At 41.2% G+C, this 14,579-nt stretch overlaps 1 protein-coding gene and 1 long non-coding RNA gene across 13 annotated transcripts in view; one reads left to right on the top strand and one right to left on the bottom strand.

Moving 5' to 3' along the window:
• RABGAP1L (RAB GTPase activating protein 1 like) overlaps positions 1–14,126 on the top strand; it is a 263,849-nt gene extending 249,723 nt beyond the window's left edge. For 7 of the 10 annotated variants that reach the window (XM_074877053.1, XM_074877048.1, XM_074877049.1 and 4 more), the window contains 6 exons: positions 1,753–1,863; positions 4,307–4,411; positions 5,646–5,729; positions 6,219–6,290; positions 7,655–7,852; positions 8,202–9,819. In XM_074877053.1, coding sequence (XP_074733154.1) covers positions 1,753–1,863; positions 4,307–4,411; positions 5,646–5,729; positions 6,219–6,290; positions 7,655–7,852; positions 8,202–8,357 — 726 coding nt within the window. In that variant the 3' untranslated portion in view covers positions 8,358–9,819. Of the gene's footprint in view, positions 1–1,752; positions 1,864–4,306; positions 4,412–5,645; positions 5,730–6,218; positions 6,291–7,654; positions 7,853–8,201 lie in introns of all 10 variants that reach the window. The other 3 variants (XM_074877059.1, XM_074877061.1, XM_074877062.1) reach the window with 1 other exon arrangement.
• LOC141946747 (uncharacterized) lies at positions 1,074–10,978 on the bottom strand. Of its 3 annotated transcripts, none has more exons than XR_012629919.1 (7): positions 10,893–10,978; positions 8,398–8,511; positions 7,958–8,000; positions 5,497–6,103; positions 3,237–3,914; positions 2,932–3,120; positions 1,074–1,155 (listed from the first exon to the last, which is right to left on the bottom strand). It is a non-coding gene; the product is annotated as an uncharacterized LOC141946747 (long non-coding RNA). The 3 variants fall into 3 exon arrangements; XR_012629920.1 differs by lacking the exon at positions 1,074–1,155 and adding an exon at positions 10,282–10,400 and having other exon boundaries at positions 1,880–3,120; positions 10,893–10,961; XR_012629918.1 differs by lacking the exon at positions 1,074–1,155 and having other exon boundaries at positions 1,880–3,120.
• Positions 14,127–14,579: the final 453 nt, after the last annotated feature.

Raw genomic sequence — 14,579 nt, 5'->3', positions numbered from 1 at the left:
AAGAATACAGTGAAATTAAAGTAAAAAAGATCCCCAAAGTTATGCATCTTTTAGCAGTGATTATTTTAACTGTGTTAAAACAAAAGTATTTTACTTACAGTTTCTGTAACAAAACAAGTTATTTAAAGTACGATCTTTTGGAAAGGAAACAAACTTACTTTCCTGTACAGGGCAGTGCATAGTGTAATTGCACAATAGGGTCACATTAAGGAGAGAGTATCTGCAGAGGTTCTGCTTCCTGCCACAGAGGAAGCTCCCACACAGAAGAGACCTTTTTTAGCATCCTCTTAGAGCTGTAGTTGTCCTTTTTTGTTTAAGACAAGCATGCAAAATCTTGCAACAGAAAAAAAAAAAATTGCAGTTTCATGGTGATAAGTTTGGAAATGAAAAAATATCTGAGCATAGCTGGTGAGCAGGAGGAAGTGAAGACAGGTGAATAATGTGCAAAGAAATGACATTTTGTAGGAAGGCGTTCACCGAACAACTCTCGGAAATGTTTTGCTGTCTTAAGTGCTGAGATATATATTCACTTTTACTGTTTTTTCTTGGAGAACATAACCTACCTTTCAAGTGAGCACAGGTCATTTCCGAAATCTCAGCACGTAGGTTATTGTTCCTCCACCTATGAGTTTCCATACGAACTTGGTATTTTTCCTTGAGTTTCCACTGCGCACAGATTCCCTTTGCAGTCTCTTTTGGTACGAAAGATACGCGGTCATTCTGTGACTGAAGGCCAGCACGTTTTTTGCTGTCTTAAGATCCGTTTGAGGAGGGCACCTCTACCTGTCCCACCTGGCTGTGTTCTTCCGAAGGTGAAGATGTGTATTTGATGTGGACCCCTGGAAGTTCACTGACCCACAAACATCTTTTGAATATGATTCTGTTTCTCAGCCCTAGAAGAAAGTCACTGAGACTGTTTTTTAAAAAACATTAATTATTACTGCTCATCCCTCTCCTGTGTCCTTACCTTCTCTAGTTAGTCTCTGCGTAGTCGTTTCTGCCTGTGTGGAGCGGGTAGGGAGCGCAGTGCAGTGAGGACCAGGGCCTGCAGTCCCCAAGTTCTGCGTGGCCATGCCCTGCCCGCTGAGCAGTTCCGGGCCAGTGCTCAGGGAGTGAGGGCCCCTCTCCATCTGGCACTTTTCCTCGGCAGGTATCCTGTAAAACGTGCACGGCTGTCACTGTTGCGAGTTACGGAGAAAGTGCACAAATGGAGACGCAGATTATACGAGCTGTAGGGAGTTCCCTGCTAAATGCTCTTTACTGGTCCTGCAGAAGGTGGGAAGTTGACACTGCATCATCTACAAAATGGACTGTTTTTATGGATTCCTGCAGACAAAATTTCGTAAAATGTAGCAGGACAGCTTTCTACTTTCGACTGGAAGCATTATTAGGAGTATCTCTTAATTGGTCCCTGTTCACTGCCGCTGGGTGGGATTTTATCTGCCTAATTTCTTTTGATGATGAGCAAGCAGAAGCCAAGTGCTTTTGTGGAGAGAACTGTGTTTACTTTTGACAGAGAAACCCTACAATCAGTGTGTCACTTGCGCGACACAAACATTACCATTGGGATGTCAGTGGAATCGCTGCATTTGCACTGCTGGCTTAATTCACTGTTGTTTCCCAGAGCAGCAGTCCTGTCTTAATGTGCACTCTTGCCTTCTCGGTGTTTTACACACACAATATACTCGCTTATTGCTCTTTAATATTGATAAGGATTAACTTCCTTTTCTCGTTGTTCCTTTCTTTCTGCAGAGGGAGAACCGCAGGCTCCAAGAAGCAAGCATGCGGCTGGAGCAGGAGAACGATGACCTCGCCCACGAGCTTGTAACGAGCAAAATTGCCTTACGGAATGACCTGGACCAGGTAATGCTAACAGAGATGGGTCCCAGCTCGGGCTTGGCAACACCAGTGTCAGGAGCCCTGCTTTGCGCTCAAGAAGCATGAACACAACATTAAAAGTATAATTATTTGTGCCTTTATTTTCCTGACAACCTCGCTCCTAGTTGCAGTCAGACAGCTGGATTGCCACATGTGTGCAACTGCAGACGTTCACAGTGGTGTCTTGCCAACTGCACCTTCTCTGTTGTGGATTGGTTTAGAAAATGTAAGCCATAACCTTTAGGCAGATACACAGAATGAGCATTTACCTGAAAAAGGAATCACCTACACCTCGAAAGACTAATTTCAAGGGAAGTTGCCTTGCAGAATGTCTGCCACCTTACGTGGATCTGTTTTTCACAGCGGTTTTAGTACGGCCAACAAAATTCAGAGATAATGAAGTGGCATGGCACCAAAAATTAGAAGGGCTCCTGGGTGTCCTTTGATAACTGCATTTGTTTCCTGTGAAGACTGGAATGTGGAGGGCAGCAGCATTCAGAGCCCTTTTATCTCTGAGACGACTGTCAGAGGACTACACATTCAACCCTCCTCTTTCTGGAGTGTTTTATGTAGTATTGATAAAGGCCGTAACAGCTTTTATGAAGGTACTAAACCCAGGAGGGCCATACTCCACCGCACCTCGTGATCAGTCCCTTTCTCGGTGAGGGCTGTAGTGCCTTTTATAATGCAAAATCTTCTCCTGCAAGAGCCTCTCAGTTTGACTTCCCATAGCTATTTGTCTTTCTTTAGCTAACCTCAGAACTGTAAACATCATTGACCACAGTTGTGCAATTCGTATTTCTGTCTAGGCAGATCCTTGACAGTTAGGCTCTGCTGATTTGGATCCATGTGATTCTAAAGATCTGAGCCACCTTGGTGAGCAGACGCCGGCGGAGATGTGCTTTGTGTGGTGGAGTGGGCAATCTCATGGGAAGGCCAAAAGCAGTATGCTCTGTCTTCCCCGGGAATAGCTGTACAGAAAGCAGCGTTATGTCTGCTGCTGCCCATGCTTGTTTTGTCTCAAGTGTCCTGACAGGGCTGCCAGGCACATACCTTTGCCAGTGCCGCTCCTTGCTCTCCTGCATTTTATTTTAGCAGTCTTTCTGTAGACAAGAGTGGCTCCATGAAGTTTTCCCACACCCCGCCTCAGTTCACTGGCACGGAAAGAAAAGCTTTGTGCTACTGCACTCCTTGTCTGCGAGGAGGGCTGGTACCGTACACCACTGCAGGTGCTTGGAGAACCTGGAACAAACATGTGAAAGGAGGAAAGATTTGTAGTTCCTTCAAAGCATATCTTAAACAGGTCAAAAATAGCGTTGTAATCCCCGAGTTCTTTTGTTCTAAGGTGTCAATCTTACCAACTTTCCATTCTTTCACAGCTTGTTTTCCTTTCTCCCATACAGCCATATACACACTAAGCAGTGCAGGAATCCTCAGTCCATCTCTTCAGTCTTGGCCCTGGTGGAGCTGCTTCTGCTGCCCACAATCACCACTAATCACCCTCATTAATAATTATCACTGTGGCAGATAGATAAACTGATACCACTAGCAGTGGTAGAAAACCAAACTGCAACTCAGAGACAAGTTCTGTACTTGTTTACATTGCTGTTTACAATGCCATTTTTGTATTTTCAGCAAACTAAGTATTATTTGACCACAACCCTTGCCAGTTCTAGCACCTAGTTATGGAACAGGAGTGGTGGGATGCAGTGTGTATCTCCCAGCTGGGGAGGTCAACAGGATACAGCCACATGGGGAGAAACACATTTCTCTCCTGGTGATCGGTGAGCACAGTGCTCCCAAAAACAAAGCATTCCCAGGATATTTCACCATAAGCTCAGCCCTTCAAAGAAGGGAGAACATTCAGATTCTCCAGTACACATACAGTGTCAGGTTTCTCCAGGTAATACTCACTTGCACTGATAAACAAACCATTTTATCTGGTGGTCTTGTTTGCTCTTTTATACTTCTCTTTGCCTGGACACTTTGTAAGGTACAGTGCAGGAGCCTCACATTTTCTACAATACCTGGTTCCCCTGCTTACAGATATAAAAATGGAATAAGTTATCTGAAGTTACACAGGAGCTAAATCATGCTGCCCTCGCTTAGATTAATGTTGTTCCCAACAAAATATTCTGTACATCATTGTTTGTATTAGGACATAGTATCTATGCTTACTTGCCATGTGGGCATAGGTGGACATTTGGCAAAAGGGTCCTTTTGCACAGTTGTTGAAACACAATGAAATAACTTAGAAAAGAGCTACTTGAAAAGGGAATTTCCTATAGAAAATAGGTTAGGTGAGCCATCAGAGGGCAGGAAAAGGCAATGCTAGAACCTGAATCTGCAGTATTTCTGAGATGTATATACCAATACATTTGTACTGTCACAGATAACATCTGGTTTACACCAGCATTTCTAATTCTAGGCTGAAGACAAAGCGGATGTTTTGAACAAGGAACTTCTCCTGACCAAACAGAAGCTAGTGGAGACTGAGGAAGAGAAACGGAAGCAGGAAGAGGAAACTGCTCAGGTAAGGCATTCTCCAGCTTTTCCCATTTAGCAAGGAAATGCAAGCAAAACAATATGCAGAAAAGCATGAATGTGTTGCAGTTGTGGAAAGGATTTTGTCTTTAAAATGCAGTCCCGATTGAAAATTTACACTGCCGGGGTAAATGTTTTTTTTTTTAAAGTATGGTTTTTTAGTGTTTTCCTGTACTTGAGCTCTGAGTGTTCAGTTTTCCATACCTTATCCTCTTCCCAGTATTGTAATAATCATTTTCACTGGTGGTGAGCAATTGCAACTAAGGAGACATGATCAGACCTTTTCATTATCTAAACAAGGAGCTGGAGGAGTTGTTGCCTTTTAAGAGGCCATCCTGGATTCAGCTGCTGGTTCACAAATAAAGCTGAGAACGTTCCTCTCCAAAGCTACAACTGACAGCAGAACAGAGTTGAGGGTTGGGAAAATTTTAGGTGACTAGACCTGGCCTCATACCTGTTTTCAAAACGTGCAGTCTTAGTTTTTTAATCCTAGGTATCTAATGTGCTGAAAACTGACACACACGCAAGTACGTTTCAGAAATGATACCCTGGTTTTTATATTTGCTATTTGACAACAGTGACTACAACAATCAAATGGTAATTCTTTGTGTTACTCTAAAATGGAGGTTGCCGAGTTCTCTGTTTGCTGTAAATAAGGCAGTGGAGGCCTTTTTCCTACTGCAAGCGCTCTCAAAATTTAGTGGTTCTGCATGGTGGAAGAATGAGTTAGCTGTATTTTAACGCAGTGCCACAGACCAAACCAGGTTTTTTTTCTCCTGTTAGGGAGATCAGAGTGATAATGCCAAGAGATTCTTCTTCCTGTTCATCCCCAAACAAACAAATCGTCCGTCTGCCCAAACCTGCTGTGGCAGTGTGCAGAAAAAACAAACTGAAATCAGTAAAACCCACTGAATAGTAATGCTCTTGTTTTGTGTTCTGTGAACCATGCTGTACCACCATTTAATGCAGAGAACAAGAATTACCCTGCAGGAGAATTCTCTAAGCAGGGATATGCTGTATCACAGCATAGACTTTTTGGTTATAACTGAATATAATAAGTATTTGTACACTCACTAATCAGACACTTGTCTGAAGAACTGGAATTGGTAAGAAGAAGCTGTACAACTGTGGTAAACACAGTGAGACTTTGAGAGAACAATATGATGACGCGTTCTGAGAACTTCTTTCAGCGTGCTGTGTAACTTCTCTCCTTCAATTCCTAGCTGAAGGAAGTCTTCAGGAAGCAGCTAGAGAAGGCAGAATCTGAGATCAAGAAAACCACAGCCATTATTGCAGAGTATAAACAGGTACTGCTCTAGAGACGCTTTCTCATATTTCTTCTTTCAACCTGTTCTGAGAGCTGAATATTCAGAGTTGCAGATCTCATCCTTTAAATAAGATACACTACATTTTAGGCTTTCAGAGAGCGAGCATCGTAATTTGTCATAAATCTTTCTGTGGTTTTCCTAACAGTCTCCTAATTTAGGGAATCAGGAATAACTTGTCTTTCAGCTAATTTTAGTACCTTAGGCTGCTTTACTCTGCGACATAATGCAGTATAAACATTATGAACCAATTAATCCATAAAATGTTCCGGGCTCCATGTTCAGTATTGAATCCTGCCATTTTTTTCAGTCTCATTATCAGCAGCAGTGGATTTGTTCAGGGGGAATGCATATACCTGAGTGAAGCAGAATGTAAGAAAATTTGGCTTTCACAAAAATCATTGTTAAAAAGCACAGGTTATATTTTAGTATAGTAAAATTTAGCTAAAGAGACTGCTTTTTCTGCTCCAGATTTGCTCCCAGCTGAGCACCAGGCTGGAAAAACAACAAGCGGCCAGTAAAGATGAGCTGGAAGTTGTGAAGGTGAGAATGACGCTTCAGCATACAGGATGTTTCTAACACAAGTATTGCCAAATGCCAGGGATACAGCACAAAATGTGAATGGAAGTTTAATGAAAGAACAGCCGTGCCCACCCAGCTGCACTGACAGCCCCACGTGCATTTTTCATCAGATGTAAACAAGGAAAGGGTTTATTTCCTTTTGTGGTCCTTTATCTTATATCGGACAGAGTGGAACTCTCAAACTGAAGTGCATACAGTACTTGGCTTTTCTTTTTCCCATCGAAATGTCTCCTTTTGGCAAAAAATGTAGAGACATGGGTATTTAGTTCGATGTTTTAATTAAATGGGGAAAAAAAAAAAGGTGTCTCTAGAAGAGAAAATGTGTTGCTTCTCCAGTGTGCACAGTGGAGGGGTCGGAACTGGCTGAATTGCACAGTGTCTGTATTTGGGTTTCCGTAATTTAAGGAGTTTAAGTACTTGGCACAGCTTGGCCATCCCCAGAATTACCCTAGCTGTTCCTCTCCCTTCTCTAACCCCCCTTACCAGGAACCTCTGCACTAGGGGTAAACGTTTCCTGATGAGGTAATAATTCCATCCCTCTGCTTTGTCACTACTGTGTAGGCAGAATTGTTTTCCTTCTGCTATAGGTTCTAGTTGTTTCCGCCACTAGAAGCTTGTAGTGCTCAAGCTGAACCCGATTTGTTGCTTCTTAGTGACTTTTTTATGGTATTGATAAAACATATAATTCTAGGATTGATGTTCATATAATCTGCTGAAATAGCTCAATATCCCATTCTAGTTAGTGCGAGCCAGGCCAGCTGTGCTACAGCTTCAGCAGTGAGTTCACCCCTCCAGGTAGCACAAGAACCTTACAGCTGTGTGTCAGGCGTCGCTGGCAAAAAGGGCCAACCCCTGTGACGCTAAACAGGCACCAACAGGACAGCATTGGCCCCTGCAGTGAGCACAGGCTGCTCGCTTGCTGCTGGAAATAGGGAAGAGCTACCTGGCATTCTTTAAAATATCACAATCTGTATTAATTCAATCGAGTGCTTTTATGGAAGACAAAAAGTCCCTAGAGTGTAATTTACTCTTCTGAATTGTGCTGGCATGAAGACTGCGAAATATTACAGAGCTTTGTTAGCAAGACGGCTTGAGTCTCTGTGCTTAGAGCATGCTAAGTAGATGTTAGGAATTTTTATACTGGTTAATGTCCCCTGGAAATTGTTCATGAACCTTTCAAATTCTTTTCATGTCAGATATGAAAACTGCGGTACTAGATAGTTGGAGATTACTGACCAAGAGGCAGTTTAACATAAAAATGGCTCTTCAGGAAGCACAGCAACTCCTGTAACATGGATTAAGAATGAGCTTTCTGGGTATTTCAGGGTAAAGTGATGGCCTGCAAACACTGCAGTGAGATTTTCAGTAAGGAGGGGGCACTGAAGCTGCCTGCTGTAAGCACGGAGAATAAAGGCATAGAAACAGATGATGAGAAGGATGCACTGAAGAAGCAGCTGAGAGAGATGGAGCTGGAACTTGCACAGACCAAACTGCAGCTTGTGGAAGCCAAGTGCAAAATTCAGGTATGTGGAAGCCAAGTGCAGCAGGGCAGTCTCTGTAACCTCGCTGTGCTCAGTCCAAAATAATTCTGAATCGTGCAAAAAATTGTTCCAAAAGAGAGCATATGCCTGTACTGCTGTATATCTGGGAACCTCCAGAACGATTTTCTGTCTTTAAAAAAAAAAGAAAAGAAGAGAGGTTTTTGTTTGTACATCTAAATATCTTATGCTGTTTCTGCAGTGTCAGTGTGTCTTCTCTCCCCAGTGCCTGGGAGGTTGCAAGGAAAGTGCTGGATTGCAGGAACTGAGTTTGAGGATGCTTTTTGGTTAATTAACGGGTTTTTCATCAATTCTGACTATTCTGCTTTCGTAGGAGCTGGAGCACCAGAGAGGAGCCCTTATGAACGAAATCCAAGCTGCCAAAAACTCTTGGTTTAGCAAAACCCTGAACTCTATCAAAACGGCCGCAGGCACGCAGCCGGCGCAGCAGCCTCAGCCGCCCCTGCCACCCAGAGAGGGCAGTACATAGTTCCAGCCAGCCCCGCACAAGAGCACAAAGAACAACACACCTGAAACCCTGGAGGATCCTTCCAGGGCTCTCTCCTCTTGGGGAAAGGACAAAAGGCAGGAGTGCAGGCTTGAAGTGAAATTCTTCGGTGTTTTTCATTCATTCTGATGTGACCCTTTCCAAAGGGGAAAAAAAATAATTCCTGTTTTATGTTGAATTCTTACTTCCCAAACTGCCTTGCTGAAAGCCACGTTCTGATACCTTCATACTTTTACACTTTATTTTATATGACTAGATGTTAAATAAATACTTCAAAACTAGGTCTTTAATACATGACTAATTACTCAAAGTTATTTTTATCTTGCATAGAAGGTTTTTTCTTCTTCTGGAGGAAGAGAGAGAATGGAAAATGTAAAGTACTGAAGCATAATCTCTTCGTAGAAAGCACAGTGTAGTAAGTACTAGTGTGTGTGCGGGTGTCTAGGATAACTTACGCCCTGGGACCATCTCAGAAGTTTATCGCAGTGACTGCGTCCTGCAGAGAAGCACTTTTTGTAAAGCTTAGGCCATAGCAGAGATAGTCATGTGCTCTCTTGGCACAATCGTTTATGAGCTTCCCTGATAATTTCTTAGTTTTGATTGTTTTTAATTCAGAAATGCAAGTAGTGCAGTTCTTTATAGCACTGTTGTTTAAAGGCTCTTTACAGCTGAACTGGAATTTAACATAAAGTTATCTAGTTCCCTTTTTTATTTCATGTTTATACTAAGAATTCCAAGAAATAATTCCTTCCACTGGGATAAAGGGAGAACTGTTCACCATTTATTTGATGTTTTTGCTGAGAAGCAGAGTGAAGACCTTGCATAGTTTTGACCTTTTGTAAATCCTGTGCAATAAAGGGCAGGTTTTATGAATAAAAGGAATTAAAACCTTTCCCTGGGTCTATGTTCCAATTCAGAATTTGACACAGAAATGAAAAAATAAAAAACGCAAAAGGCTTGTGCTGCACTGATGAATAAAACATCACAGAAGCAAGATCCGTTTGCTAGAAGTATTTGGTTAGGAAATGCTACGTTGGTATTACTTATTTTTATAAAAACAAACATTTTCAAGTGGCATACAAACCCAAGACTTTCCCGTGGGGTAGACTTCTCTGATGATTCCCAAACCTGTCTGGTTGTTTTATATCTCTTAAGGTAAGAAAATTCAAAAGAATTTGTTTTGACTGAACATAAAGTGTTTATAGAAATACTTATTTCATGGAAAATTAAACTATTGCTTGAACTGATGGAATATTTTTTTAATTCTATCTGTCATGTCTAAAGATGGTCTTGCAGGTAAATATCATTGGACTAAAGGTTGTGTATTAATTGTTCCATTTACAAAATTGTTCCAGGGACATTAGTTCTGTTTTGATTTTTTTTTTTTAATTCTAAGGAATGCCATATCTTGTCAGTTTTGTACAATAAAATTTAATGATACCCATCTTCTGCTCTGTTGTCAAGCATAATTGTGAATTATTTTAAACAGGGTAGTACAGATTTAATGTTACCTGTGCCAAAGGAATGATTCTGAAAGGCAGTCAGCTCTTTGAAGTAGAGATCAAAATATAATCACTGTCCTGACACAACTATCCTGCAATGAAATTCTCTCTTCTAAGAGTAAGGGGTTAAAAAATTTTCATATTTTAAAATGTACCTGCAAGAGCAGTGATTATCTGGAAATATTAGTACAGTGAGAAAAAATGGGGGAAAAAGCAGAAGGAATTTCTTTTGCAAATATTAACAAAGATCTTTTTCCCTGGTCACTTTCTTGCTAATAATATTTGCATAAAAGTTTCCATTCTCTTGACTATCTAAACCTAGCATTAGTCATTCACTTACCAGTTCCGCTTCACAGTAAATTTATATTTCCACTCGGTAAATTTGAAGTGACATTTAAAAATACCTGGTAAAACATCTGATTGTTACATTTGAGACTACTGTGCCGATGAGTGATGCTGATGGTTTGACAAGTGTCCAAATTTCTCATTCATCTTAAACCATACTTGGAAGTGGATTTAAAACCTTGACTGGAAAAATGCAGTAATAATTAAAAAAAGAAAAAGGTTAAGACTGTGATTCCCTGAGCAGCTGAGTTAACATAACAGCTCACTGCTGCTCAAAGATCTCACCACTCCAACTCCCCGTTGTACAGCCATGTCCTTTGTCCTTGTTTTGGCACTTACTGGAGATGATTAAAAACAACAAAAAAGACGTGGGTGGATTTCCCCCCCCCCCCCCCCCCCCCAGTTAGTCTTTTTTCAAGTTAATGAGTTTAAATCATCTCAGAGGGTCCAATGAGTGCAAGCAGATCGTGGGAGCGGGACTTCCCCAGTTCATCAAAAAAGAACTGTTAAATAGGCTCACCACGTTTCATGGAACTAGCTTTGACACAACATCACCTTTCTCAGTGTAGCAGCTCTCTGACTTTAGAAGTTGAGTTTCTGTGACAAAAACATGTTTGCTACCTGGTAGCCATGACGATTTCAAAACTTTGTAGGATGGAAGCTGGCTTACATCAGCAAGGAAAGTTTCAGAAGGCAGTGGCTGCATTATCACTCTTGGCAATGACAGAAAGGCAGTGAACAACTTTCACCCTCCATCTGTAGGTCCAAGGTAGCCTTTGTAGCAGTGGCATTTGGAAGATAGTATTTACGTGGAAACTGTGTCTTCTCAAGACTACTGAAAGAGTAAGAAAATAGCTCTATGGCACTGTCTTGACAAGCATAGTTATATTCAGAAACAAGTGAAAGAGCAAGACCGCAGGATTAAACCAGGCAAGCTAAAATTCTACCTGCTGACTACACATGCTATTGGGAAACAGCTTCCTGTGAGAAAACCAATCTGGGTTTTAATTAGCCCTTTTAGGAGTGGGTGACAGAGCCAAGTGCACACGTATCCCAGCCCAACTGATCTCTGAGGGATAGCTGGCTTGTCATTTAGCTTTTCAGCAGGAAACAGCATCAAAGTCTCACTGAAACTGTTATTTTCATGTGGCACTGGAACAGTTAACGTAGCTTCTAAGTCTGGAGTGATTAATATTTTTTTCCTGAGTCAGTATTAAACTATACATCCACATCAAACTTATTAAAAGTAATTTGAATTTTATAAATCTATATGTGGAACTAAATCTTATTTTTTAATTTTATTGAGAATGCACAATTCTGAAATAAAGCCTTTACTTTGATTGGGGACAAGTCTCCAAAGAATATTTTTAGTACACGTGTTTTATCTTGTTGGATGCTAATCTGTTCCTGAGATGCCCACTATGGGGAAAAAAATAAAAAGTACTTTCTTTCACTTTAAAAAGAAGTTGTTTTTACTTTGGCTGTAACACTTTACAGGATAAATGAAGCAAGGCTGATTTAGTTACATGGTACATCTGTGAACTAGTCTCGTATTATCTTTGTGAATCAAACTTAATATTCTAAAGTAATAGGACTTCACTTAGTTTAACAAATTCTAAATGTACCCAGAGAGCATTAAAAATAATAAAACAGAAAATATAATGTGTGGTGTTAATCCAAGAAACTGAAAAATTCCTGAGGTCCATGTGCATTAATGTTTAGTAAAACCAGTCTCAGGAAAGGTAGTCAGCCATGTAATCAGTACTGCTGGCTGACAAACACATCCTTGTCCTGCCTGTTAATTACTACAGCATTTGCTACAGCTAAGTTGCATTGCTTAGGTAGGTAAGCAATTTTTTTTTCCTTGTTAGACATTTTAAAGGACTTCTCTCGGCTGGCCCTTGAAATTTCTTTTAAGATAGACGCTTTCAACGGTGCCATTGTGTTAAAAACAACTCAAACCCAGCCATTTACATGGGGAGAGGGAGATGGTCAAGAACAGCAAGAATTCAGCCCCGTGACAAAGCATGAAGTATTCTGTTGACTTCAGAGTCACGATGTCACTCACTGACTGAATGTGGCGATTTGGGAGTAAGTAAAAATCTGAATTTACTGGCACTGAAGTATCAAAACTTGGAAGCTACATAAGTCATGCTTTCTCCACAGGATAAAGGTAGGGCTGTTCCCTTCCTTCTATTAAGTAGTTGCAGTGAAATCCATGAAACTACTTGCATGTGTGGGAGAACTATACCTCTTATTTTGATTTACTGTTAGACTCAGGGATATTTGGCATACTTCTGCATAATCCAATAAGCCTAAATACCTTTGGCATTGAAAACAGAAACACTCTTATCTTACAACGCTGGTTTTCTTCCAACTGCTCGAGAGAAAACCTTAGTACGTGTTATTGTGGGAATGTGAAGATCAGGGCAGAGATTTTCCTCTCAAGACCGAGGGACTGTCGTGGCTGACGCCCTGCAGACCGCTGGCTGCACTGGGCCTGTAATGCTGAGCACACCCAGGGCGGCGAGAACGCCCAGTGCCAGGCATCACGTTGTTCGTGCAGACGCAAAGGCTTGATCTCAGTTATTTTTCCCGTCTCTTATGCTAATATCCTACTGGGAGCTGTCCCATTACCTCCTTCCAAGTAATACTACTAAGGGGAGACACAGTGAAGCACTCGAGTTTGGACCTTTCTGGTTAGGCTAGGTATACATCACAGCAGCCTTTAAAAGTGAGCTAATCCACAGGTGGGTTTGGGGAAATTCAAAGAATTTGCAACTGGATAAATAATACTCAGCATTGATCAAGACCCTATCTTTCCCAAGTCAGAAGCCTACATAATTTATTTCAGGATTGTGACTTAATACGTACAGGTTAATCCTCCAGGAGTACAGGGCTCTCCATTTCTCCTGGATTCCAACTGCTTTGCTACTGAATGTATTTCATGCTATTTTTACCTGAAAAAGAAAAAAAGATATGGGTAGAGAATTAGGACATTACTTCCTCTTATTTTCTTATTCAGTGGGACTTGCTTTTATTTAACCTGTAAAGGAATATATATGTATCTTTGGAAAACTATATCTTATATATAGAATAATATATAGGAAACTGAATCACAAGGGGATAAATACATCAAAAGGATTTGGTGTCATAAATTTCATTTGTGATTTGATACCACCAGAATCCTGGGCTGTACTAATTTCCTTTCAGTTTCTCTTATTTTTGTATTTTATATAATACATGGATGGTACTACCAATGCAAGCAAGAGCAGATGTTCTCAGATTTTTCTCCAGATCCCAATTCCCTCCCTCCAGTAATCCCTGGGTTTGCACTGCTGCTGACACCACCTTCAAAAGCTGTGCCAGGAGCTCTCCCGAGCTTTGGGAACTGTTGCTTTCCCATGAAAGAAGATTCTCTGGCTTCCCTGAACTGGGAAAAGATGGCACATGACTACAGAAAAGGGTCTAACCGAGCATGATCCAGATCCCTCGGTGCCTGCCATTCAAGGTGGATTCACTCCAGCACACTGAACAAAGAGCAGCTTCAAAGCTCTGGCTCCGTTGCAATGCAGTTTTCCGGGTTTGGAGTTGCAGTTGTTATGTGGGGGTGTCTCAAGTTGACAAATCCTAGAGAGTTAGGAAAAAAAAAAGAGTGTCGTAGCGGTATCAGACTTTTAACTGAGAACAATTCAGTACTGCCAGTACTTGTGTAACAAATCCACGTATTATATAAAGTATAATATGGAAATATAAGTGTAATGCTTGTTATTAAAAGTGCAATTCAATGTACATGGTCACAACAAATGTTTACTTTTTTAATTGTTACAGAATTGTTTGGATCAGTACCTTGTTATCATTGTGTGAACGATGCCTTGTAAAATAAATGGAAATGCAAACAAAATGGGAATAAGGTGCTTAATTTCATAAGCCGTTTAGTTAAGAAATGCACATGCTACATAGCTAATTCCAACCTGTTTGCTAGGACAATGTCCTCGTTCTCAAGGGGTAACCTGTTCTGCACAGGTCTGACAGACAGGTGTGGTGCTGGAGAGCCAACGGGTCACCCTGGTCCTCTGCTCCAAATGCTAGCCTGAGGTTTCCAGCACAGAGAACGTGCTGGTAAATATGTTTTTCTTAAAGGTTGTTGATGTATAAGAATAGGAACAGGAATTGTTGTTAAGGACTTCATGCTTCCCTGCAGTACACAAGAGAAATATGCAAGTGAGCCGTGAGGCAGCATGCCTGAAGGAAGAGAGATGTAGGGAGCAGAAGGAAACGGCAAGAAACTGAAAACTGACTCGTAACAGAGAAGCATGGCTCAGCAAGAACAGGATAGAGCAGTCAAAAGGATTCA

Source organism: Strix uralensis, chromosome 8 (genome assembly GCF_047716275.1).
Source record: "Strix uralensis isolate ZFMK-TIS-50842 chromosome 8, bStrUra1, whole genome shotgun sequence".
NCBI lineage: Eukaryota > Metazoa > Chordata > Aves > Strigiformes > Strigidae > Strix > Strix uralensis.
This window is presented reverse-complemented; position numbering and strand designations above follow the sequence as displayed.